General features: G+C 37.1%; 1 protein-coding gene across 1 annotated transcript in view; it reads right to left on the bottom strand.

Moving 5' to 3' along the window:
* The window catches only part of col21a1 (collagen, type XXI, alpha 1), a 20,205-nt gene extending 12,262 nt beyond the window's left edge, over positions 1–7,943 (bottom strand). Inside the window, exons 1-9 of the mRNA XM_014981868.2 lie at positions 7,726–7,943; positions 6,977–7,537; positions 6,732–6,897; positions 6,428–6,656; positions 4,682–4,855; positions 3,811–3,888; positions 3,085–3,168; positions 1,993–2,055; positions 1–15 (exon numbers count right to left, since the gene is read on the bottom strand). The exon at positions 1–15 is cut by the window's left edge and continues 39 nt beyond it. Of these exons, the coding sequence (XP_014837354.2) occupies positions 1–15; positions 1,993–2,055; positions 3,085–3,168; positions 3,811–3,888; positions 4,682–4,855; positions 6,428–6,656; positions 6,732–6,897; positions 6,977–7,537; positions 7,726–7,825 (1,470 nt within the window). The 5' untranslated portion in view covers positions 7,826–7,943. The remainder of the gene's footprint in view (positions 16–1,992; positions 2,056–3,084; positions 3,169–3,810; positions 3,889–4,681; positions 4,856–6,427; positions 6,657–6,731; positions 6,898–6,976; positions 7,538–7,725) is intronic.
* Positions 7,944–16,514: the final 8,571 nt, after the last annotated feature.

Genomic DNA, 16,514 nt, shown 5'->3' on the forward strand with positions numbered 1-16,514 from the left:
AAGGCCAGGAATACCCTTCAGATTTAACAAATTATTGATGGTTGATTAAACACTTAATTGAATCTATTCAGAGGCGAGACACAATTAAACTCTTCCACTGAACTTTAGATAAAGTTGTATACATGTTCATTTTCTATAATAAGAAACAAAATAAGAAAAAAACATTTCAAATAAATGTGATATCAAACATCAACATTTGTATAGAACATTGGTACTTGCTCATTTTCCCACGTGGCAGGACAGGAACTAATCCTATTGCATTCATACTATATACTACATACCAGTAGGTCTCAACCTTGTTCACAGATCAGCATCATGGACATTCAACTGCTTTTTAGGAACCGTGATAAGATAAGCACGTAATGTTGTTAGTTTTTATCACCCTGACATTTGCAAAGGATGGAAAGCTAACAGAAGGTATCGTTCAAATTAGGTTTTATTTTAGGTCATTCTCCAACCTTAATTATCCAATTAGACAACTGAAAAATTAAGGTAGCCATAATTTATCAAAGGTAATGGTAATTGCAGTCTCTTACCAATTCACTTATACCCTCTTAATTTTTCAGCCTCCTCTGTCGAGCAGAAATAATACCCTGTGCAACCAACTGCCTGGAGAATTCACTTAATTAGCAAATCCACCTGTGTGTCATCCAATCTCAGTATAAATACAGCTGTTCTGTGAAGGCACCAAAAGTTTTTGTCATCGAACATAAGAGAACAAACAGCATCATGAGACGTAAGTTAGTTTATTAAATAATATCCCAAGCTTTGAGTATTACAGTTTAGTCCAGGACTGGTGTCCTGTAGGTTTTAGACGTTTTTCTGCTTCCAATACAGCTGAGTCAAATAATGATGTCATTAGCAGCACTGTGGAGAACTTGACTGCACTGAGGAGATAATTCAGCTATTTAATTGAAGCATGTTAGACCAAGAACACATCCAAGAGTTGCAGGAAACCCGTTCTCGAGGATTGGGACTGCCTGGGATTTCCCTGTTCTAGTATTTTATGTGGATATGGAAAGAGTGGCTCCTAACCAGACAAGCAGTGGAAAACACCCGACGAAGGGGATCAGATGCAATGACAGGCAAAGTGGACAGGCAAAACAGCAGGAGGAGAAGTTTAATTTATAAATAATTTCTTCTGTTTAACATGATCTGACACTACATACCATCCTGAGCACAATAGAGATTTGGCAAAAGATAGAAGTAGAAACACCATGGAGAATGGAAGCAGCAGGTCAGATGCTTAGTGTTTAAAGATAGATTATTGAGTAAATACATTCTAATCCTGAAACAAAAACCTGTTAGAAGTAAGAGACTAGGGTGAATTGAATGGTCAAGCCAACATTTGAAACTGAGAATTTGGAATAGGACTTGAAAGTTGTGCAAACATGATAGGTTTCAATATACTTATTGTGGCATATAGCAAGGTCTCCTTAGGAATAATGACAAAATATATATTTTAAACATTCATTTCTCATCACATGTATCAAATTAATATATGTCTCTTCAATGAAAAAACTAAAAGCATACTACTGCTACCATGTGGAAGAAATAACATTTATGCAATATAGTTATCACATTGGCACAATGTATTATCACATTTGTAAAAAAAAACCTGTGTCATGTTTATGCAATGTCATTGTCACGCATGTTCAATACAATTGTCCCATTTGTTCAATATTATCACATTTCTACAATAGTATCATGTATCATGTTATGGCATGATAGTGTTCAGAAAAAATAATCAGTGACAGCAATACACTTCTCTAAAATACATTTGGTCATAAATTTAAATGTTTAAGGGCTGGGAATACTTTTGTAAAGCACAACAGATCCTGTGTTATCCAGTGGGACATAATATGACATCTTTTTGTGTAAAAGGTCACTTAACAGAAAAAGCAGTATTTACAACAATTTTATTGTTATTTTTAATCGAACTATTACCAATTATTTGCTGTGTGTTTGTATAATTATTTATGTAGTACTCACAGGCTTACCATCAGCACCAGCAGGTCCAGGTTGTCCAGGGATACCCGAGCTTCCTTTTTCCCCCTAAAAACGTGTGAAAATAAAAAGTGCTTTAGTCGTTTTGACTAAAACCGTTATCCTTTATTGAACAACCTTTTTGTACAATGGACCTAGTGCAAACATCAATGGTGTCAACATGTTTCTGCTTGAGCTGTTGTTTGTTTATCCATCAACTGCTGATCAAGCGGGTTTGTCTAATGCAAAATTTACTGTTTGGAGCCACATGGAACATCTGCAAGCCAGCTACACTCCAGGCATTGTGGATCTATTAGGAAATGTTGTAAAAGCACATTTTGCAACCTTATAAAAGAAAAAGCTCCCTGAAACCATGTATTGAAGGTTTTAATTAACAAGTCTGTTTTTTCTTGGCGATATCTAAGAACCTTGTGAATTAGCTGTTACTTTTGTAAATCACTACTATCCGCTAGTGGAAAAATGAAAAAGACAAGCCATATTCCACATTGTTTCTGATTTTCTTTTTCAAGCGCTCCTTATTAAGCAAGTGGTCTGCCTTTTTTTAGGGACGGATACATTGGATCTTGGTCTGAAGGGAACTTTAAGTTATTCTAAATTGCCAGCTTCAATTTAACTGCTGAGAACTGTTTACCCATTAAAGACATTAAAGTACTAAGACCTCTCAAACTGTTCTAAATCTAATAATTGCTGTTACAGCCGTTTAATTTGACCTATTTGCAAAGTGCAAAGTCATGGACTCGCTGTCTGAATGAAACAGAATCTAGACAGCTCCTGGGAATTAACACAGTTTTCTCAAGCCTAGAGTGACCTGATTCCTTGCAGGCTTACCAATACATCATATAAGCCATATTATATTAATCATTCCCAAAAATCTGCCACAGTTGAAAGATTTCTGTTTCAGTTGATGTGTGCATGATTTCAGTACCACTTTAACAACCAGGATCCTTTGCTCTTAAAGGTCAAAACTGTTTTCAAGGTTTATATTTACAAGTTGCATCATTTAAATATAACACAATTAAGCATCCTCGCAACACGAGATAGAAGGGGCGTGGGAAGAAGAAAAAAAGAAAAACTTACTGCTGTTCCTGGTGGTCCAGGAGGTCCAGGAGGACAAGCACAAGGTTCTGGTGTTGGTTCAGTGTAATCAGCATGGTTGGAGCACTGAAACAGGTAAGCAAAATGTTTGAAAAATCAATCTGACTCAATGTTAAAAAGTAAATAGATCTTCTTTAATGATGAATTGCCAAAAATTAACTATATATTTTTTGAAAGCTTAATTACACACACTTTAAACAAGCTATAAACAACAGAAAACACACCAAAAACAGGAAGCGGTGTTAATAAATGGGAAGATTTTGTTTTTTACATCTTTCTACACTGTTTCTACTGATCTTTCTTTTGAATATCTTCAGATTAGAAGCAGTATTTTGGCAATAACTTTGTGTCTGTGGCAGTTTAAAGCCAAAATAAAAACAGGCCAAAAATTCACAGCCAAGAAGCAATAAAATTATATACTGTATATACAGAGTGCAGCATGTTTGACTCGAAGCCATAAGTCTTCCTTCAGCAGATCAATTAATGCATGCCAGATGTGGCTTTAGGATTACATGGCGAGTTTGCAACTTTCCTATAAAGAATGTCAGTACCCCACAGAGATGAAATCTAGAGCAAGGAAGCGCTATGCTGTGTAAAGCAGTGGAAGTTGAGAATTTAGCACATCCTGAAATGCTTTGGCATCCTTATAGGCCATATGCCTCAGAGAAAAGGTCAGAGGAGGTCATAGGTAGGTGATGATGTACTCACAACTCCAGGTATTTCACATGCAGTCTCTCTGGTGTTCTGCTCAGGGTCACAGTAAATGCGAAGTTTCTGGATTTCAAACTAAACATAAATGGTTTAGGGGGAGAAAAAAGTGTTAAATATAAAACTTTTACTTTTGGGAATCTCAATAAGACTATGCAAAAGAAGCTGATTTGAACATAGGAAGTAATTGTGTAACATTAGACTGTGTTTTATTCGAGCAGTGCCACCAATGAATTGAAATTACCATTTTATAGGAGCTAAAGAAACAAATAAGTGCCCTCACTGGGTACTGGGCTGCTTCATGTTGCCAGACCTCCCTGGGTGTTCAAGCAACATTACACTATTCTTCCATGATTTGGTGTTCTGACGATGCTGGTGGTAAAAAGGCTCCGGAAAATCTGTTTCATATAAGCCCCATTTGTTAAATTTCTAGCCTCATAAAAAACACACACACATCTGTATTATCAGGGATGTAAATCAGTCTGGATTAAAACAATACAGTATTTTGCAGCAAAAAAGCAAACTAGTTACAATTTTACACAAGTACCAGACTTAATGTGGTAAAGATAGCTGTATCTAAAGGTTGTTTTATTGTTAATATTTATATTCTACCTATAATTGAGTTATTTAGTGGCTAAGTAAAAATTGGCACCCAGTTACAAAAATCTTCTTACAGAAGTCCATTCACTATGTTAAATGTCAACAGTCAAGATTGAGAGAACTGAACATTTGCAAACAGTATTTTTTGAAATAATCGTGCTAAATGAGATTAATAGAACAGCTAGTCCTAAAATCTTGAGAACAGAAGATTTAATTAATAATAATTTAGGTAACTGATCAAGTAAAAAAAAAAGGACCAGGATACGCTTACAGGCACAGTTGTTTCCTTGTTTACATATTTTCCAACTTGGGTTTTTCCATTGATGAAAATGCCGACAGAGGGCTCGAGAGGCTGTGTCTCCATTTGAAGATCATCAACATAAAGAGTAACATCCTCTTCGGTTACCAGTAGCCGCAGCTGGTGCCACTTTTCATCAAACAACTTCTTTGATCAGACAAAACAAATAAAAGTCATGAGTTTTCAGGTTGGTGGTCACCATCTGATTGAAATAAAAATGGCAGCACACATTGATCTAATTCTACAAAGAAACTAAGAAACAAAGAACTACTCAGTATATATATATTCTCAAGCTATGGTCAAACAGGTCTAGGAGACAACATGACTACTAGCAAACTTCTTCCACAACTGCAATAGACCAATTAAAATCAATCAATTGTTGCCCTTATAAATGTAACGTATGCATACATAGAAAGAAGGTTTAACAATCTAAGCTTGTAAAACACTTCAGAGTGTGGAGAATACATATACCTTCTTATTCAGAATGTGGATTAACTTTGTCTTGAAAGCAAAGCCCTCAAAATACTAACAAAACCAGAGGGCCATTTTCAGACTTAATTGCTTTGTGGCTTTAAGTTGTTGATTTTGTGGTCAGCTACGACATCACAAAAGCCACTCATTACTAACTTGTGGACATGGAAGTTTTCCTTCTATAAATCCCAGACAGGGGCTCTATTGTTTTCATGGTTTCTACATCTTTGGGTAAAAAGAACAGCTTTTTTTTTTTTTTTTTTACGGTTTACATTCAATAAAGCTATGGCTTTATAAAATAGAACATGTACTACAGAACGCATAAAGTGATGGGTCAATTAGAACCAGTGTTAGAGCAGTGTTACTTTGAGTGAGTTCTGTAAAAGTAAAAAGGGTCTGACTTCTTGATCTAAATGCTTCTTATGCCACATTATCTTTGCATTAAGCAAAGGTGCAACACACAAGCATAAAGTACCGGTATTGTATAGTGTATTTCACATGTCGGTCAGCAATGCAACTGACAAACTTAATCAGCAGCCAAATCCTGTGCAGAAAAACAATCTACATTGTTTAACAGTATTGTGTAGCTTCGTATGTGCCATCTGTCTGTACAAAATATCTAGTTACGTGCAATTCACATGAATAAGAAAAGCAGTCACTCCTCTTTCGAATTTTTCTCCTTCAGGATCTTACCCATGATAATTGGGTGCAGGAGAAAGTCATATTTTCACACTGTTTACGCCAATAAAGGATGAGGGCGTGTTGACTGCGGCTGCTGTTTGATTATTGATAATCATTTTAGCTTCCCTCCAGCTCATCACCTTTGCTGCAGTGTGTTGAACTGACTTTTCAGGGTCAAACCACATGTGAGAAAACCACCTGTCGACTGGAGTGAATGGCACCACAGAGGGTCTATCTGGATCACAACATCTACAGTACTGCACAGGGGGGAAACTATGGAGTTACCTAGAATTTCTTCATTTAACCCCTTGAGGCCTGAGTTTCAAATCTCCGCCTGGATATTTTTGCTTATTTTAATTGTACCAAGTTCTTTAGATGTCCTGTGAGTAGATATATATTGCCCATTTATCCATTACAACCAAAATTTTTAATATCTAGCAGTTATTTTAACAATATACCATTAAAAGAGTGCCACTCCCTGCTTTTTTTTTTTAATTTTTCCTTTTTTTTAGCACATTTTAAATCAAACTGTGAAGCCATTTCAGAATAAAAGCAGTGGGAACTTACCCTTGCAGTCTGTTGTGAAAATGTGACAGTTTGAATTGTATTTGGTGTATTACTGGTTGTTGTGAACATGACAGTATTATCCAGACCGTCCAGAGTCACTGCCATCTGAGGATCTCCGTCATGGGTCTGTATTCTCCACAGGTCCCACTTCTCCACGGCTACAGATCCTTTATACCTCAGTGTGGCCACAAAAACATATGATGGAGGGAAGCCATCAGGAAAAAGGCTCCTGCGTGAGTTAAGAGGAAAGTGGTTAACTATCACATGAAGACGTAGGAGAATTTCAAAGTGTAGCTGTTATTACCTTGTAGCTTCACTCAAGTCAACAAAAGATGTGACTTCATAGGCTTTAGTGCCGTAAAATGATCCTTGTGTTTTTTTAGTTTTCTTAGCTAAGTTTAAACTTAACAGAATATCAAAGCCCTTCTCGTCACGGGAATCTATGGGAATTTTTGCTGGACAAACTGTCTCTGTAACAGGAAAACACCATGAACTAGCAAAGAAGTTTGTTACTGCATGATGCGAATTACCTGACCAGAAGCTTCTTACCTTCACATAGTTTCTGACGTATAACCTGTATAATCCTGGTAATTGCTTTGTAGTCCTCAACAGAGAACACGTAAGTTGTGGAAGGTTTGTTTGCAATGTCCCTCAACTCGTTCTCTTCCGTCTCTGGCCCAACTCCAATTGCAAACAGAATTATCCCTTTTTTTCTTGCTTCCTCGGCTGCTTTCATGACCTCATCTTGAGATTTCCCATCTGTGAGGACAACAGCAATTCTGGAAATGCCTGCTGGACCCCTTTCGGAGAGTCCAAACAATTTGTCAGTGGCAAACTTAATGGCGGTCCCCGTCCTTGTGTTTCCTCCCATGTAGTCAATCTGTTGCATTGCTTTGATAAGATCTTTGTTTGAGGAGAACTTCCCCAGAGGTATTTCTAAAATTGGGTCATCACTATACTGGACCACACCGACCTGAGTAAACTTCTGTCCAATGTTGAAGCTGGTTGTGATGTTGACAAGCCATCGCTTTACAATTTCAAAGTTGACATCCTCAACACTCCATGAGCCGTCTAAAATAAAAACTAGATCACATGGAGCGGTCCTGCAGCCTGACATAAAACAGAACACATTGATTAATAAATAAAAAAAAGCACAGAGGAATGAATGTGGCTTATGATCAATTTGCCAACCCCCAATTTTTTTGGTTTTGTTTTGTTTTTTTACTAAATGAATGAAATCGACTGTTTAAGACACATGGATAAGTATAATTAAGTGCAATAAAATGAAATTCTCTTACTTCTCAAGTTTTCATCTTGCGCTGCACTGATTAAAGTCAGAAGCACAAAGCACAGGCATCTTAGGAGCCAATGCATGGAAAACATTTTGCAACCCATCATACAGCTGTCTTGATTTTTAACGGTGCACCTACAGTAAAAAGGAAATCATGCTTTCAGTTCCAAAAATAAAGAACACACATATCATATATTTTGTGATGTGCTTTTTATTATTTCTGACTTGATAGATACTACTAAGTGTTTTGGAAAGGAGACAAGATACATGTCAGATGCCATTTTTGTGTGAATCATTCCTGACGGCAATTATTAGGGACTCCCTTATCAAATCACAGGTATATGTGGTCCCAATCACAGCTCTTCTCAGTGAAAGCTAAGAAATCTCTGAAAAAACTCAGAAAAAAGTTGTCTGTGAGAATGACTGTTGTACCCCGAGAGAAACAGAAAACTGTGTTTATATTAAAATCAAAACCTGTTTTCATGCTCACAACTTACTTGCTTATATAATATAGTTTGATCAAAAGCTAATAAAGATAATAACACGATGATAGTCACACATAATAAATCGGGTTGCATTAAAAGCATTAAATGGATTTGGGCTGCATGAACAAGGACCACAACACAGAACTTATTCGCACTGGGAAAATTCTTTGAGGGAAAACCTCTACAAGTTGTAAGCCACACCCCTTTCACTCCCTATTGTCATACATGAAAGCTGACAGGGTCTGAAAGCCCTTTTTCACAACTTACAATAACATCCGAAGGGATGTTATTATAAAGCTACAAGCTACAAACTGTGAAGGCTACTGTTACTCCCTTTACTGTCGAGTGATATGATTTGTTCTCCCCACTGCACTAAGATTTCCAAAGAGAGCTTTCAGTGTATGAGAAAGCACTGCACAGAATGCAGCTGAAGCCCTTGTGATTCAGAGTTATAACATTCAAAACAAAATTGCTGAAGTATTCAAAGGGGGGGAACAACTTTTTCTAAAAGTTTTGCCCACACACGATCAACTTGACCTGCAGTAAAATATGTTACAAGGTGTGCAAACATGCTAGCAATTCCCTGTGTTTTGAAGTGTCTATATATAATCATGGATATTTAGGTACAAAGAGAAGATTCAAACATTCTCCTCCACTAGATCACAGAATAACAAGCTTGAATCATTGTAACAGATCAACTTTTCCCCTTAACTTATTCCGTAATTCTACTATACATGGCACTGCCAGTTTTACTTAATAAACATCTCATAGTTTCCTGTTGGATTATCGTCTGCTTCCTCAAATCACAGTCTGTCCTGGACCCAGAGGCAACAGACCGCTATAGGAAAACTCCGCTCTTATGTTTTACTTGGAAATTGTACTCAGCCTGTTTTTTCTCTGATGGAGAAAACCACTTGTAGGACTTTGTCATCTTCAGAAAAGGAAGCTATTATAACAGGTATCTGTCACAGCATGAAGGTTTTAAGCTCTAATCTCGATGGTGGATGAATTGACAACTAACTATACAACTTCATGGCTTGAAGTAACAATTTACAAACATCATTTTTTATCAATTTAAAAATGGGTGAGGGAGAGAGTAGTGTGCCTTAATTAGAAGTGAAAACCAAAATTTTAGTTCTGCTCCAATTGTGTATCTCTGTTGACTTAGCAGTGACCTGCCTCTCATTCAACCAATCACTTTACATTAAAATGTGAGAAGGATGTTTAAAAATGCAGTGGCATGAAAACCATTGCATGCAACACAATGCCCAATTTGGAAAGCATAAATTAAGAAGGAAAACTCTGCCTAACATGCATAACTACTGAATACACTGTAATTCCTGGTTGTGGTGCGACCAACATGTGCAGTAATAATAATGGAAAGTAATGTAGAGGAGAGTTCAGTCAGCAGAAAGCAATTATTTTTAAAGCTGTTTGTTTGGCTGTGTACTTTATACTGGTTTCCAGTTTGTAAAACTGCTGACTATCCTAAAAGAAAGCTAAAATGAGGACCAGATATGCCACACAGAATAAAACACAGGATAAAGAATGTTACTGGAAAGAAGTCAACATGTTCCTTTTAACTTCTTTAAATGATGACGCGTCTTCGTATGTCACCAAAACAGTGGCCAGGGAATAACCCTTGCCCTCCCCAATGGCTTCTATTCCAGTGTAGCCAAACAGGGGTCAGACACTTCAACATGACTGCATTTTTCCAACATGCAAATCCGTAGCAACACATTCAAGGCAGGGAGAGGCGTTCAGCTGCTGTAGTTGTGTAAGTCATTTTCCTCTGAATTTTTTCCCCCTCTGGAGATCTGGAGTAGGCTGTTGGAAAACCCCCTCACTGGCAGCATCCAGCTGCTGGGATGAGTTTCTCCTCGACTGACTTTCCCCAAACCCAGTATTTCTGCGTCTCTACTTGAGGCACATGGAATTAATTTACACTGTCAGACGGTAAAATTCCTGCTGCCGACAGAAACTAAACACATGTAGTCATGGTGAAGTGACTCCTTCTTCATCCAATCATAATAATGCCCAATGCAATATCGCAGGTGCAGTGTTTCGAGGCTTACACGAGGGAGGTGTGTGGAGCACACCTGTGTTTTAGGTTAGAACCTGTAAAATGTATCCAAGCAACTTTTGGTAAAAAGCTACAATGATTGCAGAATTACAATTTGTGGAAATGTGGTTGACATTCTTCATATGCTGAGCCACAAATATTAAAATCTTTTGGGTTATTTTTTAGTAGCGGTTTTGGTTTAGCTAAGGATGCCGTTCAGGAAACTGCTGACCAAATGAAAGTCTCCACAGAAAGTCCCATCTGTTCAGCGTGAGTGACATCAATCACACTGATTTAATGACTGCATCAGACCTGATACTTAGTTCCACTTGCCAGTAGCTTTATTACGATATGTGTAACTGAAGTACAACATACTAAAACAGGTTTTCATGTTATGAAACTGAAGATCTGAACTCTGTTTGGACAACTAAAGTTACATATACACACATAATCTGTGGTAAACTTGGCAAGAGAACAATGTTCCATTCCAGAAACAACAACTGCTGTTCAGCATGTGGAATCTTTGCCAAGACCAAGGGGGATTTAATGCTGCCAAATCTGTTCAACATATCCAAGCAGCTAAATAGTGCCATGTGAAACATTATCTTGTTAAGTCCTTGGCTTTCACAGTTTACCTCAAAAACATCCTTACAAGTAGATGTTTTCTGTTGTCAAACTGGTCCTGGTGGAAACAGAACTTTTGCATGAAAACACACATACATGATACTAGTCATGCAATGTTGTGATGCAAATCTTTTGGACAGATTTAACAAAAAAAATGTCTTCAGTCCAAGAAATGAAATAGTAGAAAAATATTCAGATGATTTCATTCATTCTCCACATGGTGATAGAACAAGAGGTGATGACAGATGTAATATTTTCAATATGTGTCGAGGTGTTGCAAAAGTTTTCCGGAATCTTACTCATTAAACAAAATCTTAAGATATATTTGCAGTATTGGGAAAGGTTTAAGAGGACATAGCAAAAGAAAAAAAGTATCAAATTCATACCAATAATTTGCTTGCACCCTTTCTAAAGCATCAGTGTATGTATTACATCACAGTTGCACAGTTGTATAATAATACGAGAATAGCATTGCAGAACTGTAAAAAAAAAAAAAAAAAAAAAAGAAATCTTACAAATTTTTTACAAATTTAAAAAAGTAGAATAAATTGCACAAAGAAGAACAAGTGTTACCATTAAGTGTCCAAACCTTTGAGTGTAATCCTGGTAATCCTCTCATTGACAGCCAGTGATCAATACTGCTCAGAGCCCTGCGCTTGCAGAAACTGGACCTGGAAAGAAGCGCACATGTTTCTCAGCTGAATAAGAGCCTGCCCTTTGTAGACGCTCTCTCTGTCTTCTGTTTCTGTATGTCTTCCTATCCTCCCTCCGACCCCCCTTTTACTCCCGACTTTTACTGGCGCACAGCCACACTCAATTATCATGCGTGGAAAGAGTAGCTGATAAGGGGAGCATGAAAATAGTAAAGAAGAAAGCCCGTGTTGGTTTGCCTAAAAGGAAAATAACAGTAATGAACACAATCTTCTTCCAAGAGTTGATGGTTTGGACAGAGAGCAAACTAAAGAACAGGGAGTTTCTTTTTTTTATTTCTTGAGCAGAACAATTACTTGACAAACTGGCTAATTCTGCTATACTGGGAAAACTTAACGGCATCTGTTATTCTTTGCTCTACATTCCATCACTCCAATTCCACGAGATATTAGGAGGGAACAACAAATTACAATGGATGAATTAGGAGCGGACAAGGTGTGAAAGGGGCTTCCATGAACAGCTGGAAGACATTAGCAATGCTGATTTGCAGCTGTTATCTGTGGAGTAGGCAGATTTCACTTTAATCCTCTTGAACATGTCTTATGGTTGGACTCTGGTTATAAAGGAAGGCTCCAAGCAATCTTACGATGTGCGAAGCACATTTAGAACAGGGGACAGAACAGTTCACAGAAGCAGACAGACGGCTCCTAATAATAATGTTTTGGGTTTTTTTTTTAAATCAATTTAACATTTTAATAAAATTTTAAGTAGGCAAGGTAACAGAGGGACAATTTCCAGGTCCTGATGCCAGATTCCCAGGTAACATTTGGTGGCCTACTATTCCAAAATATTGTTTTCAGGTCATTTTCAGCTAAATTTCAGAGAAAAATATTACAATTCAATGTATTAGCAGAATTATAACAATTATCCTAATAATTCTCTGCTTTGACCAAACATGCATGTTTAAGTAACATCATCAATTGACTTGATCTGCACCTTGTTTACCAAGCATTCTGAAATGAATTGAGATTGTTTTGTATACTGATATTCCTAAAGCGTTTTCCCCTTTGTGTGTGCATGGCAGGGATTTCATTGCAATGGCCTTGTTGACCCTGAGCCTCAGCGCACTCTGGCGGCTCTCGAATGCAAATACTGGGCTGGTGTCCTGGACCCTGGGAGTGGCCATTCTGTTTGAGACACCAGACTTTCCGATGCTGAGTAATTTTCTGTCTTCTCCGAAGGAGGTGCATGTGTTTCGAAGGAAGCGGCGTTGCTGAGAACCAGTCTATTTATTTCCGCTGAGATGGCCACTATGATTTTTGAGGTCAGATCTGGAAACATGAGGACAACGAAATAAGCAAGACGACATTATCATAATTATACTTCAGTGAAACCACTGTAATTAGATGACATTTGTTTGGAACTTAATGCCACCATGTTAGTTTGTGAGAACATACATAAATTAAAGTGAGACTAGAAACCAAATAGCTCTGTACATCATGTGCAACCCAATTCTAATGACTATGTGAGCAGAGACATGATTTCAAATGAATTTGTGGCTTTTTATGTGCTCTCCATCTTGCATGCTTCTCAAACTTTTAATGGAGTACAGTTAGTAAGAAGGAAGGGACATTAGTAAAACTGCTAATTATCAGCTTCTCTGATTTTGCTGTTCATAGATGTATACTTGAGTAAAATGAACATTGTTCTTTTATTCTATGAACTACTGACAACACATCTGAAATTCCAAGCAAAACGTTTGTATTTATTTGCAGAAAATGAAAAATGGTCAAAATAACAAACAGTGCTTTCAGACCCCAAGTGACGCAAAGAAAACAAGTTAATATTAATGTAGAAACAACAATATCAATGTTGATTGTTTGTATATGGAAATAATGTATATATTCATGAAACTGATCACTTAATCAGTCATATGATTGATTTTTTTTTCAAAAGTAGTTTTAGGTCTGCATTGGAATTAGGTCTGAACTTCGACTAGGCCCTTCTAATATATGAGCATGTGTGAAATTGCATTGATATACCATTGTGTCTTATGGTATAATATCATATTTCTGCAAAGAAACAATGTATTCTGAGTTAAAACAAAAATACATTCAGCTTGCATTCTTTTAGATGGAAACCTCTTGGTTAAATCCTTATATCTGAAAACCAATTATTTGTCAGTGGCAACCCATGCCAGGGGCATAATCACCAAACAAGCGTCTGGAGCAAAAACAGGAACTGCAGATTTGCTGACCATAACATTCCTACTTCAGGGGTTTCCCCTCTACTTAGCTCCATCTGTCTTTCCATGAGTCAGGATCGATGCTTGTTGCCAAATATCCTTCCTCCAGCATGACATTGCCACCACAATATTTCATGGTGGGAGGACAGAACTGATATAATATTGCTTAGGAGTAACATCCTTCTGTTTTTCCTGTTGCTGAAGACTTTTGGATGTGTACTTTGTGGAGGTCTGCTGCTGTTTGTTCATAGTCTGTCTTTGGTAGTTTTGACACAGAATAGACGAAGGACGGAACCTTTGAATCACTGGACTGGATATAATTTTCCTTACTAAAGGACATGCCTCAACAGACATGATTATTGCACAGATGAGGTTTCACATTTTGTAATAAAAAGATGACACTTGTCTAAATTGTGGCATAGTTTTCACCCTGGCTCTGCACAAGAAATGTCCACAAAGGTTAAACAATTTGAAGAACATAGAGAGGACACACACTGGAGAAGACTGAATGCTAAACTAAAATCCTATTAAAATGTACTTCAACAGTTTTCACTTAGGGTATGCAGACTTGCAATTAAGTTAATACTTTTTTTTCATATATTTCCTTGTGACATATCTGTATGTTTATTGGTTAAACAGTACGAGATCCCTTTGCATTAAAGATGGAAGATGTTTTGATTTGATTTAATAAAGCTTCGATTTCTTTATATTAAGCACCTGGAACTTTAACAGTGTTGCGTAATGCAACACAATAATGCATCACTTCATAAATAAAGACTCTTGCAAGGCACCATACCTCACCTAACTGTTTCAGACTCAGAAGGCAATGCAGTGATATTTTAGAGATTGGAAGAGTGTCGCCCTCTGATGATCAGCACATAGAATGTTAAATTGAATCATCTAAAGTCCTTACAACTGATGGCCCCAAAATTTTAACCCTATGCACGAAGAATGCATTTGAGCAGCCTTGAAGCAGTGATGATCCGCAGATTGGCATTGCCTTTAAGCCTCAAAATACCTTCATCAAAACCTTTAAACAGAATCACTTAAAGTAATTTAACTCCAATTCTTGTTTTTCCATCTACTTTCCTCATGATCATCGGCAGATCAAATGTTTCAGCTAAAACTGAACTCCGCAAACTTGAATTTATTATCATGTGTGTGTGGTCTTCTTGAAAAACAACTTAACTAGAAATAAAAATAAATTAAACAAATGGCTAAAACATACATATATAACTTGTGCATAATGGGTTATGTTTAATTGTAAATTAAATCAGTGACAGATTGTTATGCATCTACCTGCTAAAGTCATGCTTTGCCTGTATGTTTACTTGGTTGATGCAGTGCAGTTTGTGTTAGTATAAAGAGACAAATCTACAGTCGCAGTTACAGTAACAGCCTCAAAAACGTTCTCACGTTCACGTCATCAAAACCAAAGTTACATGAACAAGGTCTGGCAGCCACTCTTAAATGTTGAAATAACTGTCTGGTGGATGACATGAGACCTCAAATAACTTTTGATTTAACACTATTACTTTGAGGCTCAACTGTACGGGGACATTTTATTCAACTTGTATGAATCCAGTCATGTTCACCATGAGCTCTTCTGGTCCGCCACAGAAATAAATTGTGAGCAGGTCTGAAGCAAGCTGCTGAGCCCAGAAAGCAAATTCAGGATTATGAATTAGTCATAGTTTCCATGACAGAGGTGGACGAGGGCTGCAAGGAAGGCACACATGATGCAGCAGTAACAAAAGGATAGGAGGATAACTGTCTGCATTTAATATAGCTCCCAAATAACACATTTGGGACTAGAGCTCATCGTGGAAGTATTTTTTAATGAGTAAATATATTTTTGATAATGATGGAAAAATTTAAGCAGCTTTGAAAAGGACATCCACTGACAAATCCAGTCAAGTTCCACTGGTGGTCCCTGTATTTGAACCCAATTCAGCCACTCTATGTGCATGTCAATGCCAAGGAATAAAAGGAACTAAAAGCTACAGTACGTAATTTTTATTTTAAAAAAACATGTGTTTTTATGTATTTGTTAAAACTGCCCCACTGATTAGTTGCTTGTAGTTAACACCGGGGGCAGTGGCAGAAGGTAGAGGAGCTAATTTTTGTCATAGATTATCTCATATTGGGGTGACATTCTGATACTTTCAACAAATATGCAAAAAATATTTTTTGTAGAAGTTACATATTGCAGCTTTAAATATGTGTATTATCGTCATTAGTCAGAAGTTGCCTCACTTCACTCATAAAGTCACTGGAGCGAATGAAAAACCACCATGCATTGTTTTGTTTCTTTTGTTTTTTTTTTTCATCAAATAGCTTTGTTACCATCTGTGGTCATGGTACAAAAACATTACTACTGCTTTAATTCTAAAGATTACATCTGAAGACATCATAAACATTTTATTGCCTTCCTCATTTTGTAAAAGTTAAGGCAAGTCTTAATTAGACAGCAATAAACCCTGAGCTTAACAATGTTGTTTTTTACATGAGGAACCAGAGTGCAGCTCATCCTGATGTCTCTATTTGGAGGTAAATGTTTTAGATATTTCATGAAGAAAAGAGACACCATGTTTTAGCTCAAAGTGAGCCTGCTTACTGCTGAGTGAGAGCTTGAAGAAGTTGATTTAAGAGTGAAATGACATTTTGCTGTAAACTGAAAAGAAAATAAAAATAAATGAACGGAGTTTAACTTAACTGAATTGAACTGG

The sequence above is a fragment of the Poecilia mexicana genome, unplaced genomic scaffold (assembly GCF_051168715.1).
Source record: "Poecilia mexicana isolate PSO_F unplaced genomic scaffold, ASM5116871v1 scaffold_15, whole genome shotgun sequence".
NCBI lineage: Eukaryota > Metazoa > Chordata > Actinopteri > Cyprinodontiformes > Poeciliidae > Poecilia > Poecilia mexicana.